Here is a 26,035-nt window from a genome sequence, read left to right as displayed (position 1 = left end):
AATGGATCACAAATTAAATATGAATCAACACTGTAATACTATGGGGGGAAAGCGAAAATTATTCTGAGATGCAGGAGTGCTATAAACAAGACATGAAAAGGAATTCTTCCATTTTACTCAGCATTGATAAGGCCTCAACTGGAGTACTGTGTCCAGTTCTGAGCACCATACTTCGGGGAAGATGTGGACAAATTGGAGAAAGTACAGATGAATGCAACAAGATTTATTAGAGGTCTAGAAAACATGACCTAAGGAAAGATTTAAAAGTGGGTTGTTTAGTCTGGAGAAGAAAAGGCTCTGGGAGACATGACAACAATCTTCAAGTACATAAAAGGTTGTTATAAAGAAGTGGGTGATAAATTGTCATCCTTATCCATTGAGGACATGACAAGGAGTAATGGTCTTAAATTGCAGCAAGGGAGATTTAGGCTATACATTAGGAAAAATGTCCTAACTGTAATGGTAGTTAAGCACTGGAACAAATTATATAGGGAGGTTGTAAAATCTCCATCATTGGAGGTTTTTAAGAAAAAGTTAGACAAACACATGTCAGGAATGTGTTTGTCTAACTAGATAATACTTCAGTGCTGCTTCAGTGTGGGGGACCGGACTAGATGACCTATCGAGATTCCTTCCAGTCCTACATTTCTATGATTTTGTGATTCTATGTGTCAGTGCCTTTGTGTCTAAAAAAAGCCTAGAATCAAGTCTTGTGCAGGTTACATATGCAAATAAGTTTGGTGTATGATTATCAGTTTTTAGTCAGCAAAAGTGTAGGACTACAAGAATGGAGATGTTGCAGGTCACAGTTATGTGGAGAAGATTCTAGAATACCAGTTTACAATATGCCTGGCTCAAAGCAGTGCTCTAAATTCCTCACTTTCATGTGCACTAAATTAACCCACAACTTTTTTTGGTATGGGTTTATTTAACATAAACAGTACATGTATGTGAAATGACATAAAATACTACTATATGTGCCCATATATTTTTTAAAAAAAAGGAAAAGTGAATTAAAATTAACAGAGATTAGGTTGTGTGATATTTCAACACAAAAAAAGCAAGCACTACAATTTGTTTCCTCAACTTCTTTCATGATGCCTGGTTATTAGATAAGAGTAACTTTTTATATAAAGTGCCAAATTCAACCCTCAGTTACATGCTTACATTCCCATTAATTTCAGTGAGGGGAGAATTCAATCCAGAAACAAGAGAGTAACCAGAAACCATATGTGGCTGAAAAAGAAATGAAATTCACACTCTTCTTTTTTTCAAATTCCAAAGTAACACTGCTCCTATATGACAGCTAATACAGATGTTAGAAAAGCAAGAGGTGTTCTATCAGTTTTGCTCTCCGTTTTTCTAATTCATGAGCCTCAGGTAAATCTAGGGTTTCATGTCCATGTCCACTTCTAAAGATTTTGATTAACTTTCTCCTTGGAAAGGAGTGGCAGCTTTAACTCTGTATGTTCCCACTTTCCTGTTTAGTCCTCCCTTTTAGCATTATAACTTTTGCATACCTTTGATATGTTAATTTTCTTAGTTTTTTTTAAACAATGTAATAAAACCTCAATTAAATGTAGAAGTGTATCTGCAAATCACAGGCAGGATAGATCTTAATAGCTCCAATAGTGCCCTTGTGTCCTATTAAACTCTCTTGATTCACAGAATATTTGCTTGTGAAATGCAAAGTACAGGCTATATACTGTAAATACAGTGTCAGGCAATAACAGTCCTGCTGAAGGACCCACCATGGTGCAGTGTGCATCAGCATTACTTAAAGAGCTTTGTTTTATTACTTGCCTGACTATAATTTAAAAATTGCTAAATCTAGCTAAATCTAATTTGGTATTACAGGTTTGCTTTCATGCTGAGCTCTTGTCTCTTCAATAAGAAAATATTTCTGCCTTAGATACAGAAGTTTCCAGTGGAAATGTGAACAGACCTTAGTTCTGCTTCTGTGTTCATGTGCTACTAATGCAGTGGTTCTCAAAATTTTGTACTTGATGCAAAGAGGGGTTTGGGGTGGAGGATGACAGCTCACAACCCCCTGTAATAACCTCATGACCACCTGAGGGGTCCTGACCCCCAGTTTGAGAACCCCTGTACTAATGAAACAAAACAACACAAGTATTGTTTGCTATAAGCCCACTTTTGTATAATAGTTGTTATGGTAATATATTATATTTATCTTATTAAAGTAGTTATATATGGTTAATAACATTTTTGAGTTCACTTGTCATTTAGTAAAAAACAACAACAACAACAAAACCTTAACTCTTACAATTTTTAGGATACAGACAATTGTAACCTGTCTTGCATTCCAAAACAGCACATGTAATTGTACACTAAATGGATACCTTTCTACATAGTCCAGAAGTCGGGAACAGTGGTTAGAAGCAGGAGCATCATGGCCTCCAACTGCATAGAGAAAGCCATCACATGTGGCCACACCTACGCCTCCTCTTCTCTTACACATTGGAGCACACATATTCCATTTATTTGTGTGAGGATCATAATACTCCATTGAACTCAAACAAGAACTTCCATCACGACCTCCCACTGAATATAACCTAAAAAAAACCCAAAACATGCAAATTTCAGTACAAGAACTTTGATAAGCAAAACTATAAACAGAGAGGCTTTGTTTGCTTTTCTCATCTGTCGTCTGAAATGAAGGGACTACGGAATATGTTTTGTCAAATTTCAAGTTCACAGAAGTATAACACACTGGAAAATACATTGATGTTAGTACTATTGCCAAATTCACATTCTTCTGTGTGTTCTGCCAACCCTCAGTGGAATGGAAGTTATTTCCTGATTAGTCATTTGGGAATAGGTGGTTTAATTCTCAGCTCAAAATGCATACTACTTTCTTCTGCCTCATGGGCCAGAAATCTCAGGAGAAATTGCTTCTCCCACGATTTCCAAACCACAGAAGCAGGAAGGGAAAAAAACAAGGAAAATTGCAGGTGCTCAGTCATGCTCAGTAATCTGGGTCAAATAAGAACCTGGATAGACAGAGCAATGGGTGGAAATTGGTGCGGATGAGGACAGAAATAATCTGGACGAAAACTACAGTACAAATTTTAGAATTGCAATTTTAGAACATAAATGGAGGGAAAATGGATTTTTGAAGTCATAGAACATTTTTTGTACAAGCTGCTGTGTACAATTTAGAAGAGGAAAAAGCAAATTATCCAGTCAGAAAGCAGAAACAATATCACCATCTTCCTATACACACCATTTTCTTGGCTGTCCTTCTGTTCTCTGCCCTTGAACTCTAGTCTCAAATGGCTCCATAATAGGATTCCCTTCATCAGGTGTTCATATATGCCCATACCATCTCAGCCTCCTCTCTTGCGGCTTCTCTCTGATGCAGCAGACCTAGGTCTCATTCCTGATGAGATCATTCCACACGTGGCCCAGCAATGGTCTTCTCAAGTGCCTCTCATGTCTCTGATCCTAACAGAAGAGCTGGTCTTACCATAGTTTTGTGTTGTTGTTCCATAAGTAGTTTTGGCATTTGTTGATCATAAATCATTCCACTTATCTTGTACCAGACTTCCCCACAGTCAGCAGCCTTCCCTGAAGTTTGCTGTTGATTTGTCCATTTGCCACTAACCAGCCCCTTAGGAACTTAAACACAGAAACCTGATTTAGGAACTGACTCTAATTGTTGATATTCAGCTGTCTTGATTCCATGGGAGTCCCCACCTGACTTCTGTCTTTTCTTTGCTCATTTTGAGACCATAGTTTGTTGGCAACACTTGTCTGGACTAAGTACTCCTCACTATCAGCCATTAGCACAACATTGTCTACAAAGTTTAACTCTGTACCATCTTCCATTTGGAATTGCTTACTTATGAAGTCCGTCACAATTATGAATAGTAATGGATAAGCACTGATCCTTGATATAGCCCAACCTTCACCTCAAAACCCTTCATTGCACCTAAGGGCATCTGTACCTTTGTCATGGAACCATCCTACAAAACCATCACCATCTGGACAAGGTCCTCCAGTACCCCACAGAATTGCAGTGGAGGCCTCAGCAGTCACTGAGGTACTTTGTCAAATGTTTTCTCCAAATTGAGGAAAGCCCACCCTGCTTGATGTTTACCTTCAGCTTCTTTTCCGCCAACTGTCTGTTGATCGGCATATAATCTGTCATCCCTTTTCCCTTTCTAAAACCAAACCACTCCTTTCTTAAAACGGGCTCCACTATTCAACAAATGTGACTATGAATGATTCTCTCTAACAGTTTCATGCAGTGGGACAACATTAATTACTTGGTACTTTTAATAGTCTTGTATGACACCTTTTGTTTGTATATAGGTACCAGTATAGACTTTCTCCATTCTTCTGGAATTTTCTTCTCTTTCCAAACTGTGTCCATCAATGTCTCTCAAGTCTTTGATTATAGCTGCCATGACTTCATCCGGACCTGCTGATTTTCCAGGTGCCATTTTCTGAAATGCAGCCTTAACATCTGCTTCTGACAGGCCATTGATTATCAGTTCACACAACGGTATCTTGGCATATAAAGGGTTCTACTCACTAAGTAGACCATCACAGTATTTTTGCCACCTGTTATGTACCATGTTTCTTGTTACAAGCAGTCTGCCCCTGCATCCCTTACAAATGGCATCTTCCATCTTCCCTCCTTTTGCTTCTTGTCCACATGATCACATATATTTTCTGTCTGGCAAGATGATGACAGTTGTTCAACTCATTATACAGCTCACCTATAGTTAGGTTTCTCACCATTCTGATAGCTTGATTTCCTGCTCCCTTGGAGGCTCTGTAGGCAGCAACTGCTTCTTCTGATGGGTTACTTTCCATCACCTTTATGACTTTTTCCTTATTTCTTACTCCTTTTTGCACTTCCTCATTCCACCAGCAGTTTTCACGAGATATCCTCACTGTGGAGCTTAACTCTGCGGTGAAGAGCATAATTTGGCTTATTATGTCTTAAATGTAGATATCTAAAAAGTATGGTAAAGTCCTAGTTTGTTTTCATAGGCTTCTGATTGAATTTGTGGCGATTCTGGTCTATGTAATATGCCTAAGGGATAGTTTCAGGGAATGATACATGCAGGTACTGTTTGTTGATTTTCTTCAATGACATATATGATGAATGTATCAGCAAGGGCTGATTTATGTGTGGAAGTCCTGGAAAAACTCTAAAATCTATTTTCAAATTCCAATTATGAAAATGCTGTTGAATTACGTTTCAGTTCTGCTTGTAACTATTGTAGGCAAATGAAAATAATTTCCATCCCTTATAATGGTTCCTATGATGACATGATTCTGATTTCATTTTTCCAGTGTTACCCATGCTGCATACATTTTTATATGAATCCTTTCCCAGTCTGCTGCCTGTTCTACAGTCCCCACAGATTAACTAATAGAAATGCGGGCTAGTTTAAAGTCCAAGCACTGAGCAATTTAGGATGCAAAAGTTTCCTGCAGTGAAACAATTATTCATTTGGAAGCTTTTATTGTTCTAAATACTCCATGAATTCCAAGCTCATTAAATGTTCATTTACTGTCATGTTTCTTTGGCACTGAAGCTGTTGTCCTGAACAAGGAAGCCCAATTCTACCACTAATCTTTAGTGAGTCCATGGAACTTTGAGGTATTGCCTCATAGACACCCTTGTATGGTAACACAAGTAGGCAAGGGAACCAGGCTACATTGATCTGTCATGTGAAGCGGATGTCAAATAAAGCAACAAAGCAAAAGTATAAAGCAATTCTCTTACAAGAATGCCTGCAAACTCAGTCTTAAAACACTTATCTTTTCATCTGATTTCTATTGTTCAAGGTAACTGAAGGCTGGGGTCACTATGAACTGATGTTTCCTGCACGGCTAGTATGTGCAATGCATTATACAGTAGTTCTGCTAAAGTTTGCATGGGGGGAAATTCCATTTTGAAAGTGAAATGCATAATATAGATTTGTACTAATGCATTCACTCCCAATCTCTAATTCCATCATTGTAGCAAAACTATATTATAGTGAGCAACAATAGGTCACAAAACACTTTCCACTATAGCCCTGTTTTCATATGCAAGTGCAATTAAGATATTTAGATGTCTACCTGATATGCAGGCAAATGGGATACTAAGCTTTAAATATCAGAACCAAGATTTTCAAAGGTGGGAGTCAAAAATTAGTGTGAAATCAAAGTGTTGCTTTAAAGCTCTACTTACAATGCTCCACTCTGGCTATGTCTAAACAGCTCAGCTATCAGTTCTATGAATGCTTGATTGTGCATGACTCTGTCCTGACATGGAGAAGGGCACAGAGAAAGCAAACGAAAATCACTCCTGTATTTGCATCCGCTAAATTTAGTTATTTATATTGTGCTCATCTCCATGCTATCGAAGCATCCCTGGGCACAATCACAGTCATTGCAGTTATAGAGCTAGATATTACTGAGGAGAGGACTGAGGTATTGGCTCTGCTCCTCCTTTGCATAATCTGGGTAGGTGAACACATACTAAACCCGGATAAAGGGTAGTACTCTGGCCAAATAATGGTGGTAACAGTGGCCGAAAAATAAGAAAAAATCCTATTTGCAAATATTTTATTAAAAACAGTGTATAAAATTCAAAAAATATTCATGAATTATTTTCTCAGCTTTATAAAATGAAAATATATACAGTCATCTTCACATTATCAGTAGTTTGTATTTCAGAAGCACCCAGATACTCCAGCAAAGGTTAAGGTTCCTTTGTGCTATACACAGTACAGAGTAATATTCAGTTTCTGCCCCAAATATTTTACAAACTAAGTACATAAAACAGACAAAGTAAGTGTTATTATCCCCACTTTACAGATGGAGAACTGAGGCACAAAGTGAGTTGGTCACATAGGAAGTCAGTAGCAAAATTAATATCTGATATCCTGTGTCTGAGTCCGATGCCTTAACCACAAGATGATACCATACTTGCAGCCAGTCTAGGGTGACCAAATGTCCTGATTTTATGGGGACAGTCCCAATTTTGGGGTCTTTTTCTTATATAGGCTCCTACCCACGTCCCAATTTTTCACATTTGCCGTCTGGTCACCCTAAGCCAGTCATAAATGCACAGTATGTATATGTGTCCAAACACACACATACACACACATTAGGCAGCCATTTACTATAGCCTTGGATTGTGAAATATGGATTAAGGGCTTCTAATTGTAAAAATAGTTTATTTTCCTCTGAATACAATTTGTTAATGGATCCTCGATAAGGTCTATTTATTCTCACTCTGTTCATTATGCTTTAAACTGTTCTGTATTGGCTCATGCTGATTTTTATCCTTTGGTTGAGTTTATATTTTACAAATACTTTTTGACAGTTATTCATGCTTTGCTGTATTTGCCTCTTCCTCTGTATTTTATCTGCAAGCATCCAATACAAAGGAAATTTTTAAAAAAGGAAAGAAAATAGCCAGAATCAAATACTACAAATCTCTCAGCAGTCTGATTTGCAGGAAATAGAGGATACATTATTTTTAAAAGTTATTTTCATCAATAATTGCTTTAAAAAGCAAACATATCTATTAAATTTAACTGTGCAATTAAACATCTAATTATGCTCAAAATGCAACTGCACCTTAACTAGATGGCTATGCCTTCAGCCTGACCCATTTGTTTCTGTTCTCTCATTATGGGATGCACTGGTTTTCAGCTCTTATGTGCCACCTGTTACAGTTCATGCAAGCACATCTATCTGCCTGCCTCGTTATGCCAGATATTGAGGGCAAAGTAGGGCACAAAAATTCTGCCCTGTGCTATATGGATGCATAATGGGAGAAGCAGGATCAGGAAGCCTCTTGAATTGCCAAATAGCAGCAGGGAGAAATTGCTTTCTACCATGCAAAAGATCACTGCAACTGACTGCTGCACCACCAAAGAGCAGCCAGCTTTGGGTCAGGTATATGCACCTTGTCCCCCAGCACACAGGCTCCAGTATGTGGCAGCTGTTAAACAATGGAAAACATTGTTCTTGTGTAAAAGGAGAAGTTGGTTGAGCCAACCTGCCCTGAGGCATTTTGCCTCGCAGTGCCTGGCTGGCTGGTAATGCTTCACACTGAATAGAAAGACAGGATTTTTCACTTAATATGCATACTTTTCTGCTAGAGTAAATATGTATTTAGCTGGATAAAATATTAGAATTAAGCACTGAAATTATTCTTTTACTGTCAAATCACAATCTTAAAGCTTTGCTGACAAAATCAGTAATGAAACCACACAGACAAGGAGGCAAACCAGAGAGTCCTAATGATTTCAAGGGTAAGAATGACAGGGCTGAAATCCCCATATGCAGAACGGAAACAGATGCAACTGGATGGGAGAGACACATTATTTTTAAGCTTTTAAAAGGATAAAACAAACGAGAGAGAGGGGAAAAACAATATGTAGAACTATAACTAATTAATTGACAACAGCTTCAGTCCTAACTCAGACAACACGTTCATCATTTCCACAGGAGCTTTTCCTGAGCAGAGACAGCAGGATTAGTTCCTAAAACAGCAGACACACTTCCGTCAGTAGAAGTTACAGGTTAATGGTTTTCTTGAAGGTTCCCATAGTTATTAGTCAAGTCACCCTGAAGAAGAATTACTTGCTTTGAAATTTCCCTTTGAAGCAGGGTCGTGCTGCCAATATTTTAACAAGGGGCTCCCACACAAGCATTTTCCACTAGCCTGCGATATACCTGGTGTCTCAGGGGTGCCTCTGTTTGCAGAAAAGAAGGGCGAAGAATTAGGAAATCTATTAATTTGTTTCCCCATTTAAACAGACAATCAATCCTCAAGGGAGGCAACACCAGTGCAAACATATTCAATTGCATTTGCTAGGGGGGAAAAATCGACTTGGTTTCTTTAAGAAGTGCGGTATATGTTCCATAACACTGTATGGTCAACTCATATTGTTTGAAGCTGGGCCTGTGTGTGAAAACCTTGTAGAGGAAGAACCAGGTCCTTTGGCATCTCTGGGAAATTTTACTAAAATTCTTGCCATTTTGTCCATTACAAAGGGAAAGCATTTGCTCTTCAAAAGGATTTTTTAATAAGCTGAAGGGATAAATTGTGTCTGGCATGGATGATTTAGCAGTATCCAGAGCATGGGTGACCTCCATCAGAGGAAGGGAAATTATCCCAACTTTCTCTTCAATATCATGACAGAATTTGAACAAAGGGCTCCCAGGAGTTCCCCAGGATTTCCATGCAGCATATCACTGCTTTGATGCCTTCTACTCGGTGTCCAGGTAAGGTTAGAGAAGAGCACTTCACTTTCAAAATTCTGTCTTTTTTATCTCTGCTGAAATACCCATTGAGACTGATTGCTTCAATGGCTTTCAAATCTTCTTGTTTTGGTGCAATCACAAATAACTAAAAAGCATCTTGTTTTTATCCTTGATTAAATGGTGACTCAGCCACCTTCATTATTCATTAAATCATCTACCAAATGAATTCAGACTCCGTTCAGACTATATTTGACTCCAGGTATTAATGTTTGTCATGCCTTGCATCAGTATGGCCAGAATTTGCACAAAGTGCTCAGCACCCATAATCAGGGCCAGATTTTCAAAAGAGTTCAGCTCCCATTTAGGTACCGAAATAAGCGGCCACATCTGCAGAAGAGCTTGGCATGATAGGTATATATTACTTTAAAATTAAGTATCTAAATAGGTGTCAGGTGTACTGAAAATCTGGCCCCAGTGATGAGTTCTGAGGAACTGAACACCTGATTCTCAACCTCTTTTGAAAAATCTGTCCCTAAGGGCTTATCCAGGAGTTAATGAGAGTAGATGTTCAGCACTTTACAGGAATGAGATCTTATAGGTCTTCTACTTACATTGGTTAAAACAAATAAAATAATAAAATTCAGTAAATAATTTCACCTATAGAGTAAGATGATGGTCATGCTGAGGCCCACAAGAAGAGCTCTATAGCAATAATAAAATCATAATAAATATTATTATTAATATATATGTATATACATTTAATATCCAGCAGGATAAATTATCTCCACCACTGGATTCCACAGTTCATCCCATCTTTGATGTGTTTGATTTTTAGACTGTAAGATCTTAGGAGCAAGAGCTATCTATTATGCCCATTGGATACCTCGGAGTATAATATCTGAGCTAAATAACTAATAAGAAATAACATCAATAGTAATATAAAATAATTATAGTAATAAAAGTAACCACAATAGATCATAATAACACTGCGCTGCTTACAGCAAGTGGTCAGTAAACAACTGTAAAAGCATTTATTTTAACTATATATCGTTAGTTACAAAGAGCATACAAACAAATGACCTATCAATGTCCAACATCTTTTACTTACTCTCAAGGACAAACATTAAAAAGGAATAAAAATGTCACAAACCATACTTTTTTGCAGGTATTCTCTTTGGCCTTGATTCTCTACCCACTGAATTTATTTATTTATTTTTTGAGGGAAACAGTTGCCCTTGACTTCAATGGAGCAGTATCAGACTCTGAGATACATATTTTTTTGTTTGACAGCAGTAATCTTTGTCTAGGGACCATTTTACCTTGACCTCCTATTTATACGGAAATTAATCCTGCATTGTGCAAAACTAATCAGTCACAGTCTCTCTGTATTTAAAAGGCGCCTGTGGAAAGGCTTTAGAATTTCTCCCTTTTCTGAATTTCTCTAAAGTTTGGTTAATCTCCCATTTACATCCAAATTATAGTTTTTTTCCCCCAGTATAAATGTAAAATGATTTAGCATGGCTTCAAACTTACTATTTGGACATTGTATTTTTATTATTATGGACTTTATTGGTGCTTTTTGGAGCTTATCTGCATTAGATTAGATTAATATCCTATGATTTTAATTCAATTTTAAAATTAGAAAGACATGATCCATGTGCAAATAAAACTGAGGTGTGGGTACTTCTTCTGTTCCCTCATGTCTCTTGATGGCCTCTGAGTATTTACAGGATTGCAAACTTTTCATTTTGGACCATGTATGCGACTTTTTACATTTGAGGAATTTATGTGCTTACTAAGTGGATAGCATGGTATGTGTTTCCTTTAAAAAAAATCTTTATTCATTTTCTTGGCTGGGAAAAATCTCAGTGACAGTGCTTACTGAACTCATTTACTGGGGTATCATATTAGTAAGAGCCAGGGAAATGGTCGTTCCTTTTTCAAGCATTGACTTGTAGGAGCCACAAAGAAAAAACAAAAGAATCAATCCTGAACTGCTTGATTTATGTCAATTAAAGTAGAAATGTTGCCTCAATAAGGACTGTCTCAATGATTTATGCTCCAGCCTATTAAAGTACTGTGACGAGAGATGAACTTAAATGAAAACTCAGTCTTAACCCCTCCCAAACTTTGGATCATCTGAACTTCACTTAGTCCCATCTCTAAATTTTGAGGAAGACAGGGAATCCTAAAATCCCTCTCAATATGAAAATGGATAGAAGCTACAAAGTAGCCTCTAAAGTTGAAAGTGTTAGGGAAAGCCATGACTGGTTAGGTTGGAAGTATTTACTTCTATTACATCGTTGCAAAGCTCCTATAACTAATCAGAGAGAACCATTTTAAAAGTCAGTTTGAGATGAAAACTTCAAAATATTAGACTGTCTTTGATTTGAGGGAATATGGCTTGTAAAAGCAGTTTAATCATGCCTCTACTTCATTTGTTAATCGGGTTTCACCTATCAAAATGGTTTCAACACATATATCAAAGGCTAGAACCTGGCTCATGTTAAGACCCCTCTGTACCTCTTCAGTGTACCTAAAAGAGCAGCTGAGAATTACCCTGGCATATGTGACATGACATAGGTATGTGGAGACCTGTCAAAGTAATTTACGGCAGCCCCAAGCTTACTGTAAATTATGGCTGAGGCTATACCAGTACCCACATGGCCCTAGAATTTGAGTGAGGTGTAGGAAGCAAATATCCACCTTTGTCACATCCTCAGGCATGCCAAGAGATGCTCCGTTGCAGCTAAGAAAGGAGCACCAACTCTCTGATGGTTGGACTATAGGACCAAGACAGTTTATTAATGGTTATCCCAGTGTGCAACATTTGGGATAATATTTCCTTTGTTTAGCAATGCAGTATAAGAATTAAGTGTATTAAATATACAAGAAGCTGGACAAAGAAAGAAAAGAAACCATTTTTTTCTGAAAAGAATTGTCCTGACATCTAAGAAATATTTATTGATATTTTGCAAGCAATTCAGAGAGTGGTTTCCCATGGATAGGAGCTTAGCACAACTCATATGACTTGGGTCAAGGTTTAGTTCCTTTTGGTAGAAATAATTTCCTCTTGACAAGGAGTCCTGTTCAAAGCTCCATTGTAAAATGGGGAGAACACACACCTACCCTAAGACCAGTTAATGTACGAGGACTCCATTAACTGGAAAAGTCCGCTCCAATATCAGGTCAAGAGCTGGCCGACACAATGCCCAGCACCATCTCTATGAACAAATAATTTACTATAGAGTTAGAGTAAGAACATTTATTTACCCACTTATTTGTAAACAAACATACCTGGTGAGTCTGTCTTATTTCTCAAGAGATCATTATCGAACTCACAAAATGGTTTTGTGCTAGGCAGTTCTATTATTTTAGTGATATTTATGTCCTCTGTCAGATCAATCATTTTAGATGATAGCGCTATTCCTCCTCAAGATTCATTGATCATATGATTTTCTGTCCGAAACATTTTAAAATACATATGTCTCCCTGAAAACTCTACAGCTAAGAAAGAAAATGTTCAAGGAGCATCTCCTCTTCTCTGCAGCAAGGGGCTGATCAATTGTCCTTTTGAGGAGTGAGAGTTTAATCAAAAGCCAGAGTTAATAAATACTCCATTTATAAAACATCAATGGTTTTGATACTGTCATGAAAAGAAATGGAAATATCTGGCATATAGCATAGTAATAATGGAGACTAAAATAATATGTTACCAATGAATCAGAGTTCATTTGATAAGAGTTCTCATTCTGACTAGTTATGAGCTAATTCTGCAATCCTTACTTAAGCTTTACTGAGACAAAAACTCTAATTGAGACCAGTAGTTTTTTTTGCTTGAGAAAAGATAACTATTGTAGTAGTTGTTCCAGTGTCTCTTGCTATGGCCCCAGCATTAACCTGTCTGCCTCTGTTTCCCCTTGTTGTGAGAATTAGTCAATATGCATAAAGCTCTTGAAAATGAATACCACTAACACTGACTTTCTCCTCTTTCTAGTTTGGCAGGTAATCTGAGCCCCCCTACTGTAAATTGATTTGTAAAAGCAGGCAATTTTTTGATACAGGAAAGCATCATAGTATTTCAGCAACAGGGAAAATATTTATAACATTCAGTAAAATATTCTTCATTTGTATGTCCTGAGAAATATAGTGGGCAGAAAGCATACAAACACAATACACACACTCTCTCTTTCTCTTTTTGTGTGCCTGTGTATGAATTGGCCAGCTTGTGTGGCAGTGTTTCTCTTGGTGCACATGGACTAAAGAAAAGAAAGAGCAAAGAAACTGGTTCTTGAATAAAAGTGTAATAATTTCAAGACCAAACAAATAAGAAACAAAGCTAATACACATACACACACACTTATTCTGATAAAAATATAATTGTGCAGACACATTTTCTGATTTTCCCAGTTCTAGTGAAATCATGAGCTGTTATTTTCCCTTTAAAATCATAATTACAGCATATTTATTTTAATAGTTTACTTGATAAAATAATGCAGCTTTGAGCAAGTTTCTCAGTGTTTACTGAAGTATGAAAATTAGCAGAGCATTGCAATTATATGGATGACTTGGAAAATGCCCTGTGTGATCATTTAGTCTGTGACCTTCACAGTGAATGAATCCATCTCAATTTACTCAATAATGAAAAACTTAACACAAGTTGATCTAGCAGTTCAAAAGATATTTGATATCATCCCAAATATAGAAAAGGTGGGGAAATTTATGAAGATTCCAAACTAGAGAAACAGAAATATAAAACACCAGCCAAGATGGTAGGGGACATCCATTCACAGAATGTGGTAGATATTTCAGGCCTTCTGTAGGAGCTAGATGTAAATGAGAGAAGTATTATATATCTATATTACTACTTCAGATTATAACTGTGAAAGTGTATCTGTAGAAATTTGAATCAAAGTACACAAAGATGTAGTGATTAAGGAATAGAATTGGAAATCGGAAGATCTGCATCCAAATTCCCAGCTTTGTCACAGACCTCATCTGTAAATTTTAAAGGGTCATTCACCAAAGGCTGGGATTTCCAAGAGTGTTCACCTTCCATTTAGACACCATAATACATAAGTAGGTTTTCAAGAGTTTAGCAAATTAGAGGTCAAGCTCTTGAAAATTTGGCCTAAAATGTTACAAAGGAGTTGCTGGATTTTGTACTCTTTTGAACATCTGGCCCCAGTTGTAAATGCTGAGAATCTGAAAAACTGGCCCTTAATCTGTCTGACCCTTACTTTCCCATAAGTAAAATGGTTCTACTTCCTTTCATCCCTCCCACCCCCCTTGCCTATTTTCACTATTTAATGTGTTAGCTCTTTGGAGCAGGGATTGTCTTTTGCTTTGTGTTTTTACAGTGCCTAGCTGTAAGGGTTAATGTCTCTTTTACCTGTAAAGGGTTAAGAAGTTCACCTAGCCTAGCTGACACCTGACCAGAGGAACCAATGGGGGAACAAGATGTTTCAAGAGGAAGGAGGGAAGTTTCCTTTATTTAGAGTCAGTTTCAGCCGGAGTGAAAAAGATCAAGGAATCAGCCTCTTATCAGAGTAGTAAGTATTAAGGAAGGAAATAAATAGGTTTATGTTTATTTTCTTTTGTAACTTGTCTTGGCATTAGGGGGTAATCAAATTGGGTATTCTCTTGTGTACTAAGGTTTTTGCCCAGGGGAACATCCTGTGTTTTAAATCTGTTGTCTGTGAGATCAGCTTGTATGCTATCTCCCAGAGGTTTTTCTTTTACCTTTCTTTTAAAGCCTTCTTTTTAAGAACCTGATTATTTTTTCCTTGTTTTAAAATCCAAGGGGGTTGGATCTGGACTCACCAGGAATTGGTGTGGAAAAGGAGGGGGGGATGGTTAATTTCTCCTTGTTTTAAGATCCAAGGGTTTGGATCGGTGTTTGCCAGAGAATTGGTGGAGGAGTCTCTCAAGGCTACCCAGGGAAGGGTTATAGTACTTGGGAGGGAAAGATTTTGGCGGAGAAAACAGAGTTTCCCTAATAACTCAAATATTTGGTTGGTTGCAGCATACTAATCAAAGCTGATAATTAAGCTTAGGGGTTCTCCTGCAGGTCCCCACATCTGTACGCTAAAGTTCATAGTGGGGGTGAAACCTATGACAGAAGGTCTTTGTACACTAATGCAATACAATGAATAAATCAAGTAGATTATTTATCTCTCTGTAATTGACTGCTGAAGACCTTTATTATTTAGAAGTAACTGAGATAGTCCAAATGTGTAATCTCTTCTAAAGAAGCATACAGATGTTTTCAAGGGAGTATTCCTTCCCCCTCCCTTCTGTGAGCAGCATCTTTTTTTTTGGCCTGACCAACAAACAGCACTCCCCTTACCTGATGAGGCTGGGGGAGGCATTTCCCTAACGTGGGCTCTCCCACACCTTTCCTTCTGGGAACAGTACATTCTCCCTACAATCCGACCAAATGTTCCCTCCACTGAAATGGGGAGAGGGTAATTTAAACAACCCAGGGAGGCTATTTATGCTATGCTTGGCTTGGTGTGTCATGTAAAGAGTGTCACACACTTTGAATGTCTTGTTTAAATTACTAGATATCTGTATTTTGTCCAGTGATTGACAAACCTCAGAGCTTTGATTGAATTTAGATATGGCCATAAAAAGTTTGAATGTTGTGAAATGTACTGACTCATTTCAGGTATAATCTTACCTCTCCCTTCTTTGTGTCCTCACCTTTCTCTTCTCAGCTCGTTCCTATTTTTCCTACTCCTGGGCAACGACAGTCCACTCGGTAGCTAGTCCACCCTGAACATAATCTAGTGACTGTTCCCCCACATTGTTTTTTTTCTTCCCCCAACAGACCCCATGTTTTTGCTAATATCATGACAAAGATGTTGATAGGGAATCTGCTAGACAATGTGTGTTCTTTATATCCTATGTATGCTTGGAACCAGAGCTGGAGAACCAGCAATCTAAGAATCTAAAGGAACTTCATTATCCATTTTAGCATGTACCTAAAAAGGAACTGCACATTGAGGACAAACTCTTTCCATTAATGGTAGGAGCTGAATGGTGGAGTGGTGCAGCAAAAGTAGAGTAGTGTCAACTGTGTATAGGATATGGTCCAAGAAACAGCTTGCTCATGCAAGGTGGTATGGTGAGGGATGAGGAGAACTGCTTGATGGCACCCAATTTGCAAGTACTTTGAAAAGGGGCACCACTGACTGTTGAAATATATACACACTGCAACACATGAGCTATACAGCTGGGGGCCTGATGGTATCACACCAGAAGACAAGCCATGCTCCCTTGGGATTGCGGTGTACCAGTGAGTGTGGCGGTTGGACACCCCTTTGAGCTATCTCAAAGTCTATTAGGAAGTCTCCTCTGCTATATGCCCAAGTGTGCTAGGATGGGAGAGAAGGTGCCCCTTTACCTCCTCTCCCCATTCTAACACATCTTTAAATAATTTTAGGATTTTATCCTAAATTTATGTACTTTTACATCCCTTCCTTTAAAATTCCCATGTATTTATCTGACTTTCATCCCCTCTTAAATGTAGGGCTTGATTGGTCTTTAGCTGGCTAGATGTAACACACCAAGTTAAATCCAACTTAGGAACTGATCATTTTTGAGGTTCTAAAAATCAAATAAAGAAACCCCCCAATGCACATTGTATTATACATCCACTGAGCTCTATGTAGGAAATGTGGATTTGTGTGCAAAAGCACAAGAGATCAGGTTAGAGTACTGAATTAGTAATGAGTCCTAATTATTCTGCTAAGAGTAAATGACACAGATTCTTTATTATGTGATGCACGAGAGGCAGAAAAATAAAACTCCTTGAGCAGGCTGTAATCAACCATACAATCAGCAAAGGTAGGTGAAGATATGAATGTGATATGTTGCTAATTTTCTTGGGCCAAATATTGAATCACCATTAAGGACTTGGTGGTACTATTAACTTCATGACTTTGTGACGTCAATTAGCAATGAATGTGTCATAACATAAAATGGCTAACCCCAAACAAAGTTAGGTCAGCATAAAATTAATCATTAGCAAAACTACAGCCCAAACAATGAATGTGAGTGCATATTATATGAAAAATGCTTATCTTTCTGACAACAAAAAATTGAGGATGTTAATTAGGAAATGAATGAGTAAAAGTACTAAAGAGTCAGAAATGTACTAGCTACATAATGAGATTTATTCAGTTAAAGCTATTTCCAGGTACAGTGACTCAATATTGGTCTAAATATCATGGGTGAGATCCTGGCCCCTTTGAAGTCAATGGAAATTTTGCCACTGACATTAATCAGGCCAGGATTTCACCCTCCCTAGAGCATGAAGAAACCAGTCCTCAGTCAGGGCAATTGTGGCTTTGCAGGTTACAAGGCAGCATGGGAATTGAAGAGGGTAGAATTAGGGAGAAGTGATTTTCCTGGGTTTGCAACACTCCTAATGCAGAGAATTTCCAGGAGGAAATCTATATGGAAATTAATACTGCTGCTGATACGACCATCTAAGGGACACATTCTGCTATGGAGGACCCAGAAAGCTGTATGCATAGGACTGCTCTTCAAGCAAGATGCCCAGCTAATCTTTAGGAATTCAAGAAGGCTCTGAGGAATTTCTGGGCCACACTCCCTTCTCCCCTTTCCCCATCCCATGATTTCAGGAGCTCTCCCTCAAAGAAGGCAGAATCAGAAGGGAATTCTATGAGCAAATTTTTACAGAGTTCCCAGCTCACTTTTCCCCAAAGCACAAGTTTTGTTTTGTTTTAAGAAGAAGCAATTGGCCTCTCTACTAAATAGCTTTCCCTTCCAAATCACTAAAGGATTCAGCAGCCTTACATAGATGGGTTTTGTACTCCCACACCAATTCAAAAGATTTATATGGGCTATCCTATTTCTTGTTTGCAAGGAACGTTAGGCCAAGTGGTCTCATTCTATAGCAATAACTTTTATTTTACAGGTAATAGTTTATAAACTAATGCAAAGACTCAAAAACAAAAGGTAAAGCTGCAGTCAGCAAAAAGAGTTTTCCTCAAGGGATAAGAAAATAAACAAGAAAGGATAATAAACAAATCTGTAATATTTGGAGTGTCCACACTCCACTCCATAAGCAGAAAAGTAAACAGAAAACTCCACAGTCAGGGCTTCAGGCCATTCCTTTAATTCTGAGTATGGCACTATACTTTCCCAAAGGCATTCTCTCATTGTCTCTCAGGCAACCACTTACACCCCTTCACCTGACCACCTGTGCAAGGGACTTGAAGTTAACCCTTTGTCCCCAGGATCCAAGGGAGCACTTCTGCACCTTATCACACATTTATTATAGGTGGCACGGTTAGTGATATATATTGTTAAGGTTGCTCAATACTTTCCATTAGCTCCCCTCCACTGTTTTCAGTTGCTTATAACTTTGCCAAACTTAAACCATTAGAGCTGAAATTCCCCCTCCTCCCCTCCACACACCCAAAAAAGTGCACCAAGCCAATAATCAAATTTGTGGAAACCTAGTAATAAATGAATACAACAAATGTCAATCTCACAGAACTGAATAAACCTAGCCAAATGTATACAAACCCCAACTGATTTAAATCAATCACTAAACCCTTGCTCACAAAACAGTGATTTGTTAGAATACTCAAAAATACATTTGCAAAATAGGAGTGGAGTAGACAGATAATGGAGAAATGCTTTTTTTTGTAATGTATCATTATGTTCTTCTTTTGTGATTCTTTCAGCAAAATTAATGGGATGTAGAATCTACACTAAATTCAATTTACTGCAACCAAACATCAGAGAAAAGAATTGCTCACAGCCAGTCTGATCATGAGTGTTCTCATGAGTTTGGCAAATACAAACTCACAGCTTTATGTTGGACAGCCTCTTTAGGTGAAAAACGTGAGTGAGAAATAATAAATTCAAATATAAAAAGATTAGGCTAACCAGAGCAGTGAAAGGCTCAAACTGGGATCTGAAAGGGACAAGGGTTAAATCTGTCATGCAAAGGAATCATAAATATTCAGAGTTGAGATGCCAAATGAATTCTTTTGGAACTAATTTATGATATCTATCATGAGGAAGTGGAAGGATGTGGCATTGGATTAGGACTCAGGAAATCTGGGTTCAATTTCATGCTTCTGCCACAGGCTTCTTGTGTGACTTTAGGCAAGTCATATTCTCTGTGTGCCACAGTTTCCCATCCCATGTATAAAATGAGGCTAGTAACAATGGTTCCTTGTAGTATATTTTGGCTGCACATTCCTTGGGGCTGCTACTGTGTGTATTGTGCAGTGCCAAGCATACAAGGTTTTGATGTCAGTCGGGGTCTTCAGGCGCTCCTTTAATACAAATAATAATAATGGATTGCTGCTTCTGTGTCAGGAGAACAGAGTAAAAACAGCTGGACATCAATAGGGAATATTATTCACCTACAAAACTCTTGATGGCTCCTTAATACTTCAAGCAAAGCAAATCCTCAAAAGAAAGTCCAAATGCAAAGGTCTATTTTTTTCTGAACCCCAGGGGAATGAAAGGTGATTTGAAAAGAAAGTTAAAAAGTAGTTTTACTCTTAAAAGTTAAGATTAAAAGATTCCTCACTTTTATTTATCTGTGATCAATAATAGTCTGTGATATTTGATATAAACCATGGTGCAACTGTAAAGTCCTCTAAAGCACATCTTTGAGTACGAAGTAATCAATAAAGGGCAGAGGTTTTTCTCCTCAGTTCTGGAAGACCGTTACTCTGTGTGGGTGTTGGTTCCTGTGGTGTGCTGAAGTCATTACTGGTGACACTCAGCTTGGTATACCTCTATGATGTTCTGCAATTGTCAATCAGCATATCCCGTTAGCAGCTGCATATTTTCACTTATGCGGAACAATATTTATTATTGATGCGCCATTAAAGACACACACAATTAAAGGTCAAGTATTTTTTTTAAAATGTGAAATACATAGTTGTTTAACAAGCATCATGCAGAATGAATAGTTTCCAAAATATGGTTCAGAAATCAGGAATAATTTTTAAAGGGCAATTTTAAAAGCTATAATATAACAGGAAAGTCTATTTGACTTTCATTTGCAGTTGTGTCATACAATTGTTTGGAATATCATAAATCTTTGACATACATAGTCTCTAATAATAAAATCTTTCAGTGGAAAATGTATTGTCTTAATCTTTTTACTTTTATTGTCCCCATCAGCATAATATTTGTTCTGTTATTAAATGTGTAAGTTCAGTGTTCTTGGATCATCTGTATTTCAAATAGTAAAGACTTCTTTAACAGCAAATTAATAAATAGCTAATGTGGACTGGAAGGCAAACACATAGTAACTCACTGAAAGGTACAGAGAAAGGCAACAAAAATGATTAGGGGTATGGAACTGCTTCCATACAAGCACAGATCAAAAAGAATGGAACTGTTCAGTTAAAAAAGAGAGACGACTAAGTGGGGATTTGATGGCGATCTATACAGTCATGAATGGCATGGAGAAAGTGAATAAGGAAGTGCTGTTTACCCCTTCACATAACACAAGAACTAGGGGTCACCCAATGAAATTAATAGGCAGGTTTAAAAACAAACTAAAGGAAGTACTTCTTCACACAACACACAGTCTCTCTGTGGAACTTGTAGCCATGTGATGTCGTAAAGGCCAAAAGTATAACTGAGTTCAAAAAAGAATTAGATACGTTCCTGGAGGATAGGCCCATCAATGGGTATTAACCAAAATGGTCAGGAACACAGTCACATGCTCCAGGTATCCCTAAACCTCCAACTGCCAGAAGCTGAGAATGGACAGCAGGAGATGGATCACTCAAAATCGCCAAGTGCTGGTCATTCCCTCTGAAGCATTTGGCATTGGCCACTGACAGAAGACAGGATACTGGGCTAGATGGACCATTGGTCTGACCCAGTATGGCCATTTTTATGTTCTTTGATGTCAATCAGGATATTGGTGTGTGCATATGCATGCCATTTTCTCTCCACTGCATCAAAAGGATCTGCAGAGTACTGAGAAAACTTGCCAAGTGGAGAAATTGGATGTGATTCTCTCTTGTTGCCAGGCAATTCTCTCATGTTTCTGGAGAGGGTTTCAGAGGATTGAAATAATCTAAAATGGTCCTGCGAGCCTGTCATAGTTAATACTCATGCCACAACAGCAACTTTCTGCTTCCTCCCTGATGATTGGGCAAAACCCATAGATGGCATTTTTACCCAGGTGTTTCTCCAGTAACACTATAAGTAGGGCCCTACCAAATTCATGGTTCATTTTGGTCAATTTCACAGTCATAGGATTTTAAAAATCTTAAATTTCACGATTTCAGGTATTTAAATATGAAATTCCATGGTGTTGTAATTGTAGGTGTCCTGACCCAAAAAGGAGTTGTAGTGGGATGTGTGTGTGTGTGTGTGTGTGTGTGTGTGTGTGTGTGTGCGTGCACAGTACTGCTATCCTTACTTCTGTGCTGCTGCATGTGGTAGCACCGCCTTCAGAGCAGGGCAGCTGGAGAGTGGTGGCTGCTGGCTGGGATCCCAGCTCTGAAGGCAGAGCCACCGCCAGCAGCAATGCAGAAGTAAGGATGGCACGATATGGTATTTCCACCCTTACTTCTGTGCTGCTGCCTGCAGAGCTGGGCCCTCAGACAGCAGCCGCCAGTCTCCAGCCACCCAGCTCTTAAGACAACAGTGCAAAAATAAGGGTGGCAATACCGTGACCCCCCTAAAATAATCTTGTGACTCCCCCGCACTCCTTTTTGGGTCAGGACTCCCAATTTGAGAAACGCTGGTTCCCCTGTGAAATCTGTATAGCATAGGGTAAAAGCACACAAAAGACCAGATTTCACGGGGAGCAGTGGGAAAAATCAGATTTCACAGTCTGTGATGCGTTTTTCAGGGCTGTGAATTTGTTAGGGCCCTAACTATAAGGAGAAAGATCACCTGCCTCAAAGGAAAGATGCTACTGTGTTGAGTGCAACTTCTGAAGAGTAATCAGAGTCTGGACAAGGGTGAGGGCTCTGATCAAGTAAAGGTTCTTTTTGGAAAATTGCTGTCAGCTGGATGCATTAAGCTCAGGCAAACACAATGATCTCTCAGACCACAGCATAAGCAGGAGAGATTTTGACTCTACATCAAGCTCTCCTTGGCTGGATTTGGAAATAAGAGCTATCCAACTCAAGAGAGTGGAACCCTGCATTGGTAGCAGGGAAACTTGGTAATATGCTTCACCATAAACTTCTGCAGGCAAAAGATAAACTGGGGTCTCCTTGCTGAAGCTACCAGTCAGCATAATAAATTTCTGCTTTGTGCTAGGTGTATGCCTTTGTCATTCAAGTGAAGAACAGTTGCTCACTGGCTCAGAGTGGGGTAGGAGGCTATGACAAGAAACTATCCACATTAGGAGATAATGTATGTTATGTCAGAACATTAAGAATTTAGGAGGTCGGGAAGTGATCAGAGAATCACTGATTTATTTTTGGGAGCTTGGATAATTCCCCTTTTCTTCTTTTAGAATACCCTCATTTAGATAGAAATGTAAGTGGGTAGTGGCTTTATTTTTAAGTGTAATTCAGGTACCATTATCTTATGATTCAAGAAGACAATCAAACAATATTACATTAGCAATTTGTATTATAGGTTTTAAAGGAGTTCAATTATATTTTTAAACTTGGCTTAAACTGTAGGAAGGGAAACCCAGTTTTTAAATATAAATGGATCCTTGTTTGATTTAAGAATAGCCAATGTTTTGTCTCCATAACATTGGACACTACTGCTACCAATTGACTGAATTATGGCTACAATGTTCTCTAGTGTAGGTGCAAAAAATGTGCAAATTTGTTAAAAATAGCAAAAGGTGATAATTGGGTGTGAACCTTTTAAACACTCAATGTTTCCTTACATAGTTTATTCCTAAGCGAAGGTGAGTGAGATGTATAAAATATAACCAAAGCACAAACCAGTCCTGAGTTTCTTTGATGTATCAGTTATTCAAAATACCAAATACTTTAGATGAACCATTTTCAGACTATTCTTTATTTGCTTTATTTATGGTGCATATCTAATCACATTCTGGTAGTAAATTCTGCAATTTAGTTTTTACTTACTGACAGGAGGACTGAAAGTTTGTAAATAGGCAAATGACTAAACCATAAACAGTAAATAACATCTAGAACTATTCAATCAGCTCTTATTAGTGCCCTACATTTGTCCGATCAAGAAACAAACAAAACCAAAGAGGGGAAGATCCTACAGGTGATACTTAGAATGTGAGCACATTTTGTGACCTCCACAAATGGCAGGTTTAGTGCACACAACAAGAGGCAGCTGACACAGTGAGAGGCACTTTTCCCTTTGGTTTACCTGCTAGAGCTGCTGCCTTCAGACCACAAAGGTCATGTGGTTTAGTTTTTGACTGACATAATATGCAGATTGCATATAAAGTAATTCCAGCTACTAGGGAAATTACAGTAGTAACTGGGTAAGTTGACTGCTGAATAGAACTAGCACACATAACACGTATAGATCAGATTAGCGAACTCACGGTGTGTCCTGGCCAACACTTTGAAAATGTTCCCCTGTACCTCCTGGAATTATAATATATACAGTTTGACTTCAGCTCTATGTTCTCAGATCTTTAATGTAAATCATGAACTTATTACTTAAAGACAAAATGAGATAATATATTTTAATTTGCTATTTATCAACATAACATACAGAAAGATGATGTGCATATGGCAACAACCCTGTGTCTATAGTTACTCCCAATGATGCCCTCAAAGGTAATACACCAAAAGATATTTACTACTGTGCAACAGTTACTCATCCTATAGAAAAGTGTGTTTTAAACAGAACAAGAATACCCTACTCACTTGCCATTTAATGCTGCCACTCCAACAGTGCTTCTGGCAATTGACATACTTGCCACAAATGTCCACTGCTGACTTTGTGGATCCCACCTCTCAACCGTGTTCAAATAGCTCCAGCCATCATGGCCACCCACTGCATAAATAGGCCCTTCAAGTACTGTAACACCTAAAATAGAAGAGAGAGAGTGAGAGAAGATAAACATAGATAATCTTACACTACATCAGGGGTCGGCAACGTTCGGCATGCGGCTCGCCAGGGTAAGCACCCTAGCGGGTCGGGCCAGTTTATTTACCTGCTGACGTGGCAGGTTCGGCCGATCGCAGCCCCCACTGGCCGCGGTTTGCCGTCCCGGGCCAATGGGAGCGGCAGGAAGCGGCGCGGGCCGAGGGATGTGCTGGCCGCGGCTTCCTGCCGCCCCCATTGGCCCGGGACGGCGAACCGTGGCCAGTGGGGGCCGTGATCGGCCGAACCTGCCGCGTCAGCAGGTAAATAAACTGGCCCGTCCCGTCAGGGTGCTTACCCTGGCGAGCCGCGTGCCGAACGTTGCCGACCCCTGCACTACATACTTAAATAAATAATTACCATAACAAAGGTACCAAGTAAATATTAATATGCCCATATACTCCTGGTTGAATAAAATGCATAGCAATCATCTCACCCCTCATCTCCTCCCACTCACACTGTGTTTTTTTCATGTTAACTGGCAAATGGGCTGAGTCCTTAACATGTCCTCAAAAGAACATAGAGGACAGAGTGGGTCAGAAAATGGGTTTATTTTTCCCCATGGAAAATGTCTACTTTTTATTGAAAACCTTTTTTGATAAAAAGTTGAAATTTTCTGTGGAAAGCAGACACTTTTTAATAAGAAAATAATTTAGCCAAAACCCCAGTTTTCCACTGAAGAACAGTTTTGATGGAAAAATTTAAACCAGCCCTGAGTTAGTGTTCAACGTCACAACCCCTTTCCTGAGGATTGATTGGTAACTCGAAAGCAATAACACAGCAAACTTCAGCCTAAATTTCTTCACCAGTATTACTTGTTCCTAGAGTTTTCCTCTGGGATCTCCTCTATCCTAGCTCCCCAATCTCATCTGGTCCAAAGAGACTCTGGTACCATTTCTACATCGTGGCTTGGCCCACATGCCACCATGACTCAGCAGTAGTGTCCCTAAATCTTAATGTAGATAGCATAAGAACATGGACCATACAGTATGGCATTTCCTATCTAGTCCATATTCTGATGGTGGCTAGCATCAGATGCTTCAGAAGCAGGTGCAAAACACTTTACAGTAGTTAGGATAAAATCTTATTGGGAGCAGATAATAGATTGCTTTAAAACACAAAGCATGAGATATTTATCCCTTCCAAACTTTTTGTTAGCACTCACTATAACAATTCTGGATATGCCATGTATTTCCCTTGATAAATATATGATCCATCTTTGAATCTTGCTAAATTCTTTGCCTCAACAACATCCTGTGACAAAAAATTCCACAGTCTAATTACACATTATGTGAAAAACAAGTAGCTTTTTTCTGTTTTGAAACTTTTCCCTTTTGATTTCACTGAATGTCTCCTTGCTCTAGTCTTGTGAGCCAGAGAGAACAGTGGTTCCTAGTCAATTTTCTCTTTTTTTATATACTTTTTATGGTTATATATGAACTATTCATTTTATATACTTTTATCATGTCCCTTTTTACTCATCTCCTTTCTAAGATAAACAATCCCAATTCTTTTCAATCACTCTTCATATGTTGTCATTCTCTGAACTTCTTCAAATTCTGTAATATTCTTGTTTGAGAAATAGTCACTAGTACTGTACATAGTATTACAGATGTTTACTGAACAGAAATTTTCAGTGAGTTCTCCACAATGATGACCAGGTTCCTTTCCTGAATTGATACAGTTCAGTTAGAACCCTATAGAATGGATGAGTAATGGG

General features: G+C 38.4%; 1 protein-coding gene across 2 annotated transcripts in view; it reads right to left on the bottom strand.

Annotated features, from left to right (window-relative positions):
• KLHL1 (kelch like family member 1) overlaps positions 1–26,035 on the bottom strand; it is a 442,456-nt gene that overhangs the window by 6,441 nt on the left and 409,980 nt on the right. For both annotated transcript variants that reach the window (XM_065409976.1, XM_065409983.1), the window contains 2 exons: positions 24,096–24,258; positions 2,361–2,573 (listed from right to left, as the gene is read on the bottom strand). In XM_065409976.1, the coding sequence (XP_065266048.1) occupies positions 2,361–2,573; positions 24,096–24,258 (376 nt within the window). The remainder of the gene's footprint in view (positions 1–2,360; positions 2,574–24,095; positions 24,259–26,035) is intronic.

Source organism: Emys orbicularis, chromosome 1 (assembly GCF_028017835.1).
Source record: "Emys orbicularis isolate rEmyOrb1 chromosome 1, rEmyOrb1.hap1, whole genome shotgun sequence".
Taxonomy (NCBI): Eukaryota; Metazoa; Chordata; order Testudines; family Emydidae; genus Emys; species Emys orbicularis.
The sequence above is the reverse complement of the archived record's forward strand: the minus strand, read 5'-3'. Positions and strand labels throughout refer to the sequence as shown.